Source organism: Apostichopus japonicus, chromosome 3 (genome assembly GCF_037975245.1).
Source record: "Apostichopus japonicus isolate 1M-3 chromosome 3, ASM3797524v1, whole genome shotgun sequence".
NCBI classification, from domain to species: Eukaryota; Metazoa; Echinodermata; class Holothuroidea; order Aspidochirotida; family Stichopodidae; genus Apostichopus; species Apostichopus japonicus.
The window spans coordinates 29,497,003-29,509,101 of record NC_092563.1 but is presented as its reverse complement, the minus strand read 5'-3'; the positions used below and the strand labels follow the sequence as shown (position 1 = coordinate 29,509,101).

The window sequence follows — 12,099 nt, the reverse complement described above, 5'->3', positions numbered from 1 at the left end:
TAAATGAAGACTTGCCAGCTGCACATGTGAACGGTTTTAATTTTGTCAGTTGTCACTTTACTAGGGGAAGAATGACGTGGTTACAGCACCACTGATCCAAAGAAACAAATCAATGATTTTGTTGCAGTTGTTGATTAGCTATCTGTTCAGCATAGTCTCACAATGTCCTGTAATATATACAAGAGATTGTATGTCAAAAAGCAACAAGAAATTACCAAAACAAAATATAATCCCGGTACTGTAAAAAGAAAGTGAAGGACACCTACTATATACTAAAACTACACTTTAAAAGATACAAGCCTTGCAGTATACATCGTTCCTAAGGCTGGTACAACAAATAAAACCCATCAATTTTGAAGGTGATATATAACATTCATGAGGTATGAACATCGATCAGCGAACCTGTATATAGTAATTAATCATCATCACTTAATTTGATACTTACAAAAAATGTCATTATTAAACTGAACGGTCCTTACAGAGACCACCATGTGAAAACTGATTACTTTTTCATAATCAGTCCAACGCATCAAACTTATCAGTGTTCTCAAAAAGGACCAGAAAATGTAGACGTGCCTGACAGTTTCAGAACTATGAACATTAGGCTATAAGAAGCTTGATTATCTCACTACGTCTTTGGTTTGGCTGGGAGTTACGCTATGCCTGGTTAAACTGTTATTAAACAGTTTGTCATTGTGACACAAAATTCCCGAAAAATCCTTTTCAAAACTTCCTTGTTCGTCATCTTGATCAGTCCTTGATCCTTGTGCTTCGTAAATGGCTCTCTAAAAGAAACATTCCACAGATAACGTCATTAGAAGTCAGAAAACTATCCAAACTGTCTGCAAAATCGTTTTATTTATTTCGGCTTTATATGTGGGAAAGAATTCCTCATTTTAACCTGTTGTTCTCATTCCTGCCGTGACTCGGTTATAATGGTTTGAGAGTTTCTTTTAATTTTTTTTATTCCGTTAGTCATTGCTGCTTCTACGAGCTTCTGTTGAGCGGCATTAAAAGGATTAAAAGGTAAAGCTTTATGATGCCGATGAAATTGGCCTTGCTGATTCTTCAAGGTACAGATTAACCTATCTTCATTTAAGGGAAGTTCCAAAAACTCCACAATTCTTTTCAACTCAGTTCGTAAATCGCTCTTTAGATCTTGAAAATAAACTATTAACAGTCTGTCATTATTCGCAAAGTTTGCTGTGATATCATCAATCAGTTTTTGCCATTTGTTTAGTTGTTTGTCAATAAGTTTCGGCCATGCTAAAAAGAGAAGAAAAGTTGGGATAAAAAGTTGAAAGGATGAAATGGTAAATAAGTCAATATAATAACATGCATTGTGAATCCGACCAGCTCATATATTACACAGGTAACAAGTACCATGTGGTACTTCAGTTGCTGATCCAGGATATCAAAAAGCCGCGGGTGTAGTTCTAAAGTCGTTGAAGCAGACTCTCATGTAGACGGGGTTGGAGGGGGGGGGGGTGTGGGGGCCTTCCCCGAAGAAAATAAAAGTTTTGCTAATAACTACATTGATTTTTTTGTGGGATAGAAAATAGGGGGTGGAAGTGTACACCTCAAACCTTCTGAATTCGCGCCTGTACCTGCACCATTGAAAAGGGATAGTTAAAATTATCAACCAGACAAGATATAGAGATACAGTAAATTCGTCTATGAGGGAAAGTTCTGAGTTTTCATTTAGAAACTTTCAAGAAACAAGATCATAAGACATCGTTTCTAGGATGGTTTTAGAGACGGTTCAATGAAATATATCGAAGCTTCAGGACGCCGAGAAATGACCCGGCGGATAAGATACAGCAGAAGACTCTTTCACCAATTTTCCTAATGAAGTTTTAGTATTGACAAATAAATTCACAAGCGTTTTTCGCTTTCCTCCAAACCACTGGGGTATTTCAATGTCACTGGAATCAAAGTAAATGGAAATATATGACGAGATACTTGGTACAAATTCTTTTTATTGACAAATTAATGTAGGCTTTGAACTTTTCTCTTCCTGTTACGTAATCTTTTCTTTTCTTCATTAGTTGATCTGTTAGTGTGCTCATGTCAAGCCCACTGCAGGCTGATCAGCATACTTCCTCATTACATCATTATAATTGTTTAAACGTTTTAAACAGTACGGTGTACTTTGCATTACTGAAATGAATTAAAGAATGAATGAATGGTACTCTTACATAATCTCACAAGTCATACATAAAATATATCGGTTTCACTTACCTTCTGATTTATATAGGGCTACGGGTGCTATTCGGGTGTGTAATTTACCGTTTTTTCCATGATATCGATTGAACTCGGCTTTAATAGCTTCGAAGAGATCCCTGATCAATAATATCGTTTTATTTATCTTTTTGGGTTCTCTGATTACGTGCATTTTCACAGCCACCGTTCTTCCTGTATATGCAGGAACGGTTTCTCCGAGAAAACCTGCAGAAAGTCAGAGCACTTTACTTTTATAACCAGGTTGGTATTAACTTTATTACCAAGTCTATAACAAGAATAATAACTTCCATATAAACAGCAGCAGGTAATGATGTTTTATAAAACATAAAAATGTTTTATGCTAGTAAAACATTGATCATACACTGACACGAATCGGTTTGTATTTTTAAATCTAAAATTTAACTATTAGTTCGGGCATTTTCATATGCATCAGATATCCAAATCATGTATTTAAATGACAAGTATTAAATATTCATGTTTTAGTCACCTCCTACTGTCAGTGTTCTGTCGTTATATATACTGCCTGTATATATGCCTGTCACTCTCTCTATCAGGTACCTCAGCCATGTGTTTCCTGAGCCGGGTAAACTCGCCAAAGCTACTACTGCTAAACTTCCATGAGGCATTAACGTAACATTCTGGCATATATTTAGTATTGCTGTAGAGAAGGGGAAAAAACATGTACTTGTGAGTGAAATGAAAAAAAAATCGTTAATTCCTATTTTAGCTAAACCAATGTAAAGATATACAGTAGCATATAGTACCGTCGAAAAATTGTCAAAAGAGAGAGAAAGAGAGGTAAAGAAACATTTACAGCTGAGCGAAGTTACAAAATAACTGTGGAAATTACGAACATATAAGTCATGAAAGTTCCAGAACATACCTTTTGGCACATCGTTACCTGATTGTTTTGAGACATTCAATATTTCAGTGTCCGTCACTTGAGAGCTGCCTCTTACGGTTGGTGCAACTTGATGTAACAACTTCGATCCTATTGGAATTTGCGAAAATGACGTCAGCTTATCAGTATTATGGCTTCTATAGCTTGGTTGCTCAGCAGTATTAATTATGAATGTAGGTTCCCATGTTGCAAAGTACACCATCACGGTGGGTAGAGTCACCAGTGTTATGAAATAGAACAGTGAATTCTCACACAGCACGATATTCCCTCTCTGCATCATTATATATTTCAGCGATTTTCCGAAACAGATTGCTGACGCCCAGATGTCCTGCAGTATGAATATATGGACATATATATATATATATATATATATATATATATATATATATATATTCTGTTACGATCAACTCGATCAAGGCCAGAATACACCTCCCCTTGGGTTCACAACTCAAATGACTAAACAGCACACTGTAAAATTTAACTTTAAATATAACAATAAGTATTTATTTAATTGTGTGTTCAAGGTAGTTAAAATCAAACAAAGATCATTTATCAATATCTAAGCAGTTTACACTAAAACAGATTTAATAAGTTATACTATAATTTACTCACTACCTGGTGTGTGCTGCGACGCGAGCGCAGTGACAAAAAGTCCTGGCGAATATTCCAGCGAAACTTGTAGACGGACGAAGGTCCAATATTGAAGAAATCCAGCTCCCAACTTGATGACTTCCACTTCGGAGGTCGACTACTAATGAATGTCCAAGTTGTGCTTGCAGCTTGTTTATCCTTGGATTCCTGTCCTTGGGTAACTCAGAGGCCACAATAATTAGTGCTGACTGGCACAAAACCGAAGACGGCTACACAACGATGGGCGACTTCGAAGCCGGTAAACTTGTAGCAAATCCACTAATAAAAAGACAGCTATAACTTTACTGTCAAACTAAGTGAGTATTTACTCACACTGGAATTGTAGGATTCACTTGAGCGAGAGGTTATTAAACTCCTAGAGCCAAGATGGTTAAAAACTCTCGATCTCAAATTATCAGGTGCTTATATAGCCTTTTCACAAGTCCAGAAAGATCTTGAAATGTCCATCCATTCTAGAAGCATCTTACAGTAGCTCCAGCTCAGTTCAACCAATCCAAAAGGTCACTTCACCTTTCCAGGAAATCCTCACCTAGTGTTCTAAAAATAGCACAGGGGATGTCCCCTTGGCGGCACTCCAATGTTCTAGCTTGTTCCAATGTGTACTGTATTGGGATGTTCTACATTGTTCTCAAATGTTCTAACTCTTCTAGAAGCTTCTCAACTTTTCCAAATATTCTGCACACACCAGATATGCACACACACCAGGCAGTTCTATACTATGATTCTTAGATTAATTTATAATATTCTATGATATTGATTTATACTACAACTAATTGTTGCAAAAATCATACAAATTATTGAGACTACTTAGGGGCCTGTAACACCCTCCCCCTTAAAGAAAGAAAGTTTGATTGAAAAGAAAACTTTCTTAACTTTTAATCTCATATGAACATTTAAGCCTATTTAAGGCACTCATAACCTTAAAGGTTTACATACAGAATTTATTTACAATGACACCTTTTCTTTTAAAACTCTTTGCTTGTTAATGATAAACTATCCAACTCTGGACAAGGCATCAGCCATCACATTATCTTTGCCTTTGATATGCCTGATGTCCAGGTTGTATTCCTGCAAGGTCAAACTCCACCTTACTAGTCTCTGATTTTTGTTTTTCATCCTGTGGATGAAGGTCAGGGGGTTATGATCTGTGAAGACAAGCACTGGGTGCACAGTGGTACCCACATATACATCAAAATGCTCCAATGCCAAAATGAGAGCAAGGCACTCCTTTTCAATAGTGGAGTAATTTCTTTGGTGCTTGTCAAACTTTTTGGAGAAGTATGAAATAGGGTGATCTATTCCATCTTCACCAACTTGCATTAGAACTCCACCACACCCTATGTCACTGGCATCTGTGGCCAACTTGAATTGTTTCTGAAAGTCTGGTGCTATCAGAACTGGTTCACTAATCAGTATGGCTTTGATTTTGTTGAAACCATTTTCGGTTTCCTCTGACCAAACATATTTGACATTCTTTGCCAACAAATTTGTCAATGGACTGGCCACATCAGAAAAATTCTGACAGAACCTCCTGTAATATCCAGCCATACCTAGAAATCGCTGAAGCTCTTTCCTAGTCTTTGGTGTGGGGAATTTCTCAATTGCTTCAACCTTAGTCTTGATAGGCTTGACCTTGCCTTGGCCTACTTCATGACCCAAATAAACAATATTGGCTTGACAAAATTCACTTTTAACCAAATTAACTGTTAGTTTGGCTTGTGACAATTTCTTAAACAAGTGACGGAGTTGCCCTATGTGTTGTTCCCAAGTTTGGCTGTAGACAATCAAATCATCTACATAGGCTTCACAGCCTTCAATGTCAGCCACAATACAATTGACCATTCTCTGAAACGTTGCCGGTGCATTTTTCATACCAAACGGCATAACCCGATACTGATAAAGGGCATCTGGGGTGCAAAAGGCCGACATTTCTTTGGCTCGATCAGTGAGGGGGACTTGCCGATACCCCTTCAAAAGGTCAAACTTGCTAACAAATTTTGCATTGCCAATTTTATCAATGCAATCGTCTATACGCGGAATCGGATACGAATCCGTTTTCGAGCACTGATTGACTTTTCTATAGTCTGTCACAAATCTAAAGGAACCATCTGGTTTTGGAACCAGAATACATGGGGAACTCCATTCACTTTTGCTAGGTTCTATTATGTTATTTTTTAACATATACTCAATTTCTTTATTGAGATGTGCTCTCTTCAGTGGGTTTACTCTGTAGGGGTGCTGTTTGATTGGTTCATGGTCACCCACATCAACGTCATGATCAGCAGCATTAGCCCTACTAGGAACATCGGGAAAAATATCTTCCCTCTCGTGAATTAATTGCTTCAATTCACACTGCACATTTTTTGAAAGATGGCCTAATTTTTCATTCAACTTTGCAAGCACGTCAGAGTTTTGCAACTTCATAGGATATTCATGCTGCCTATCATCACTATTGTCATTTTGATCAACTTCCATTTCTGGAGTGTCGTCATGACTACTATCATTACTAGGACCTACAGAGCACACTGGTTTTACACTGCCATCATCATTTCTATCAACATACTCTTTGAGCATGTTTATATGGCACAATTGCCTACTTTTGCGCCTATCTGGCGTCTTGACAATGTAGTCAACTTCACCCACTTTTGACTCTACTGTATAAGGCCCATGGTATCTTGCCCGCAGTGGGTGTCCAGGTATTGGAAACAAGACCAGTACTTTGTCTCCTGGACTAAATACTCTACTTTTGGCATCCTTATCATACCACCTTTTCATTTTGCTTTGGGCCTCTTTTAGATTATCCCTAGCAATTTCATTTGCTCTATTAAGCCTATACTTGAATTTGGAAACATAATCCAAAAGGTTTGTATCAATTTCATCATTCAGCCATTTTTCCTTCAGAAGCTTTAAGGGACCTCGAACTGTATGCCCAAATACTAACTCAAAGGGACTGAAACCTAATGTTTCCTGAACTGCTTCTCTTGCAGAAAACAATAATAGGTGAACACCGTCATCCCAATCGTTTTCAAAATCGAAACAGTAAGTCTTAATCATATTCTTTAGAGTCTGATGGAATCTCTCTAAAGCTCCTTGGGACTCCGGATGGTATGCACTAGAGGTGTATTGTTCTATTCCTAACTCATACATGACTTCCTGAAATAAGCCTGACGTGAAATTTGACCCTTGATCTGACTGTATCGACTTTGGAAGTCCTACAAGAGTGCAAAACTTGGTTAGAGCCTTCACGATTGTCTTAGCCTTAATATTTCTCAAGGGTATAGCTTCTGGGAACCTGGTAGAGGCACACATGATAGTCAACAGATACTGATTACCTGATTTAGTCTTAGGGAGAGGTCCTACACAATCAACTATAACCCGACTAAATGGTTCATCAAACGCCGGTATAGGCTTTAAAGGAGCGGCAGGGACTTTCTGATTAGGCTTGCCCACTACTTGACAAGTGTGACAAGATCTACAATACTCAGAAACATCCTTCCTAAGTGTAGGCCACCAAAAATGATTCAAGATCCTATCATGTGTCTTTCTAATTCCTAGATGTCCTGCCATGGGACTATCATGGGCAATGCTGATGACCTCCCTGTGATATACTTTGGGAACTACAATCTGATGAATGACTTGCCATTCATCAGTTGCTGGAGCATCAGGTGGTCTCCATTTCCTCATCAGAACACCATTCCGTTTGTAAAAACAGACAGGAACTTCTTCAGCTTCCTGTAGGGTCAATGCCCTTTGACCAAGGTCCTTAAGTTCAGGGTCATTTTCCTGTTCTATGACTAACTTATTGTGACTCAAGGGATCAGTATCACTGTCCCCATTAAGCATGGGCTTGAAGTCTTGGCTATGTTTTGGAGAGCTTTTCTCCCCTGAAGAGAGAAGATGACCTGGTTCATCCAACTCTGTCATGAATGTCCCCTCTAAATCTAGATTAGGGACCAAGTCATCCCCTTTATCCTTACTATTTGCTTCAAGCATTGTTTTCTGAGTCATACTTCTTGTTACTGCACAAGCTGGAAAGACGACACTACTTTCGTCATCATTACCAGCCTCCGTGCAGGGTTCACGAGTAACAATTGGTTGAGGAAGTACTTTTCCACCAGCCAAATCATTACCTAACAACATAGAAACACCTTTGACTGGGAGTTCAGGCCTCACTCCAACTATGACTGTACCTGAGACCAAATCAGACTTTAAATTCATCTTGTGAAGAGGGACACTAATAATATCCATACCAATGCCCTGAATCAAGACATTTTCACCTGTTGCACTTACTTCACTAAAGGGCAATGACCCTTCCAAAATCATTGACTGTGCACAACAAGTGTCACGCATGATCTTTATAGGCTTTGGATCAACTTTATCACTCTCAAGTGATACAGAACCCTCCAAAGCAAATGGTTCAAAGTCTTCCCTAATTTTCTCAGACTCAAGATCTTTCTGTTTAACAGCCTGAAAACTAACTTGAGATCTCATGGCCACAGCACAACCTGTGGGTGCAGATTGCTGTTGTAGAGCCAACTGCTTTCCCATTAACTTCCAACACTTGGACTTAGTGTGGCCTGGTTCTTTGCAGTAGTCACGAGTCACTGACTTCTTAAAACCATCCCATGACTTGGTTGGTTTTTCACTAGAAGGACCTTTACTTCCCTGATTTGAGGGACCTGACTGTTTATTTCCTTCTTTAGTGCTATTTTGATTTTGGGACAATTTATTTTGGTTAGGCTTATTATAATTATTCTTGTGATACTGACTAAACTTATTATGCCCACCTGTATTATTGGTACTCAACTTATGCGTGAGGGCGTAATCATCTGCCGTTATTGCTGCATCTTCTAAATTATTTATGTCGCGCTCATCTAAGTGAGTCCTGATGTCAGCATGGATACAACTCTTGAATTGCTCAACCAAAACCAATTGCCTAAGTTGTTTGAATTCATTGTTCACATTTTTAGAGCTAAGCCACCTATCTAACATTTGTTCTTGTACTCTTGCAAACTCAACATGAGTTTGGTTGGTTTCTTTCTTTGCACTTCGGAACTTTTGCCGGTAAGCTTCGGGCACCAACTCATAGGCCTTAAGAACTGCTTTCTTAACCACATCATAATTATGACATTGTTCAATTGATAGGGAAGAATAAATTTCTCTAGCTTTCCCAATGAACACTGACTGGAGCAACAATGTCCAAGATTCTTTAGGCCATTTCAAACTTTCGGCAATCTTCTCAAAGTGTAAGAAATATTTATCCACTTCAGTTTCTTGAAATTTTGGCACTAACCTTATATTCTTTGTGGCATCAAATTTGTCTGAGAAGTTTGATGAGCCTTGTTTTTCTAATTTATCTTTTTCCATTTGTACTTTGGCTTCTATTTCTTTCAATTTAATTCGTTCCTCCATTTCTAATCTGGTCATTTCAATTTCTTTCTGAATCTCTAATTGTTTTAATTTTACTGCAGAATCTGAACTATCCAGAATTTCTACTTTGTTTTCCAGACATTTCTCATCTAACAAATCGTCTGCAACCAAACGGTCAATGAGTGTATTTTTGATGACTTGTTTACGCATAGCATGCTTTACTTCAATTTCCAAATACACGGCCAATGCCATTAAATCTGGCTTCTTGAGCTCATCAAAAACCTCCCACGTTACATCTTGAACAAAATCTTCTGCAACAAATGCCATAGTGAACAACTAGTTAAATTACAAACAACAATATGCAGCACAAATATCAATGTAAACACACAATCAGATAATGTTGAAAAACAATTAACTTCAATTTTTTACAGTGTACCTTCCCGGATAGGCCCCCAATTCTGTTACGATCAACTCGATCAAGGCCAGAATACACCTCCCCTTGGGTTCACAACTCAAATGACTAAACAGCACACTGTAAAATTTAACTTTAAATATAACAATAAGTATTTATTTAATTGTGTGTTCAAGGTAGTTAAAATCAAACAAAGATCATTTATCAATATCTAAGCAGTTTACACTAAAACAGATTTAATAAGTTATACTATAATTTACTCACTACCTGGTGTGTGCTGCGACGCGAGCGCAGTGACAAAAAGTCCTGGCGAATATTCCAGCGAAACTTGTAGACGGACGAAGGTCCAATATTGAAGAAATCCAGCTCCCAACTTGATGACTTCCACTTCGGAGGTCGACTACTAATGAATGTCCAAGTTGTGCTTGCAGCTTGTTTATCCTTGGATTCCTGTCCTTGGGTAACTCAGAGGCCACAATAATTAGTGCTGACTGGCACAGAACCGAAGACGGCTACACAACGATGGGCGACTTCGAAGCCGGTAAACTTGTAGCAAATCCACTAATAAAAAGACAGCTATAACTTTACTGTCAAACTAAGTGAGTATTTACTCACACTGGAATTGTAGGATTCACTTGAGCGAGAGGTTATTAAACTCCTGGAGCCAAGATGGTTAAAAACTCTCGATCTCAAATTATCAGGTGCTTATATAGCCTTTTCACAAGTCCAGAAAGATCTTGAAATGTCCATCCATTCTAGAAGCATCTTACAGTAGCTCCAGCTCAGTTCAACCAATCCAAAAGGTCACTTCACCTTTCCAGGAAATCCTCACCTAGTGTTCTAAAAATAGCACAGGGGATGTCCCCTTGGCGGCACTCCAATGTTCTAGCTTGTTCCAATGTGTACTGTATTGGGATGTTCTACATTGTTCTCAAATGTTCTAACTCTTCTAGAAGCTTCTCAACTTTTCCAAATATTCTGCACACACCAGATATGCACACACACCAGGCAGTTCTATACTATGATTCTTAGATTAATTTATAATATTCTATGATATTGATTTATACTACAACTAATTGTTGCAAAAATCATACAAATTATTGAGACTACTTAGGGGCCTGTAACAATATATATATATATATATATATATATATATATATATATACATATATATATATATATATATATATATATATATATATATATATATATATATATATATATATATATATACATATATATATATATTATTAGAGAAAACCAGAGAAATAAGATATGACTCATAATTGACAAATAAGGAGTAAGTTTTACAAAATATATTGGAATTTTCGGTCCCCCTGGGACCTTCGTCAGCAATACTTGGCAGTCGAATGAGAAGTACAAAATGTGACACAATGAAAGTATGACGCTAGATAAGAGTAAGTTGCAATGATGGAATTAAAACCAAGTTGTTAAGGGGTCCCAAGTCTTTGTTGAGGCCGGTGATGTGAGACTTAATACGAAAGATCCAATCGATAACAACTACCAGTTCTACAAGCATATGTAATCCGTTCTTTGCTCCTTAATCCGCTTCCTGTATAGTCATGGTTTATTTGGTTTTAATTCCATCATTGCAACTTACTCTTATCTAGCGTCATACTTTCATTGTGTCACATTTTGTACTTCTCATTCGACTGCCAAGTATTGCTGACGAAGGTCCCAGGGGGACCGAAAATTCCAATATATTTTGTAAAACTTACTCCTTATTTGTCAATTATGAGTCATATCTTATTTCTCTGGTTTTCTCTAATAATATTTTCTTTTGGAGTAAACGTGGATTTTCGTTATATTATATATATATATATATATATATATATATATATATATATATATATATATATATATATATATATATATAAATATATATATATGTATATATATATATATACATATATATATATATATGTATTATGTATATATATATAGGTATATGTATATGTATACGTATATGTATATGTTTATGTATAAGTATATATATATATATATATATATATACTCGAGATCCAGCCTTTCTCTAAATGCAGCATAGTAGTTTAACAGTTTTTCCGTTATTTATTCCGTGATTTAATGACTACCTTTAACTTATTAGATATTTGGAGAGACAGAAATCCTCATCAAAAATACTTCACCTGGAGTTCAAATGTTACCAGTACTATTCACTGCAGGTTAGATTTTTTCCTTATCTCACACAGTGTTTGGCTCATTCTGTGACCAAGAGTTTTTTTTTTCGAGTGGTATGCAGTCTGATCATTCCATAGTTAACCTTTTTATTACAGTAGATAGTCAGAAAAGAGGTCCAGGATTCTGGAAGTTCAATAATTCCCTCTTGTCAGATTCAGTGTATACAGACATGATTAATAACCTTATTGTGACAGAAGTAGACTCTCTGCATAACAGTAATGCTTCACGTTAGTGGGAATTGATTAAGTATAAAATCCGTATTGCAACCATTAACTACAGTAAGAGTAAGGCAGACGCTCGT

The 12,099-nt window shown here is 37.0% G+C and overlaps 1 protein-coding gene across 1 annotated transcript; it reads right to left on the bottom strand.

Annotated features, from left to right (window-relative positions):
- Positions 1–116: 116 nt before the first annotated feature.
- Positions 117–10,713, bottom strand: LOC139965790 (uncharacterized). Its single transcript, XM_071968491.1, has 5 exons — positions 3,761–10,713; positions 3,128–3,473; positions 2,732–2,902; positions 2,242–2,448; positions 117–1,266 (listed from the first exon to the last, which is right to left on the bottom strand). The coding sequence occupies exon 1, from the start codon at positions 9,491–9,493 to the stop codon at positions 4,790–4,792; it is 4,704 nt and encodes a 1,567-aa protein (XP_071824592.1). The 5' UTR covers positions 9,494–10,713; the 3' UTR covers positions 117–1,266; positions 2,242–2,448; positions 2,732–2,902; positions 3,128–3,473; positions 3,761–4,789.
- Between the last annotated feature and the right edge of the window lie 1,386 nt (positions 10,714–12,099).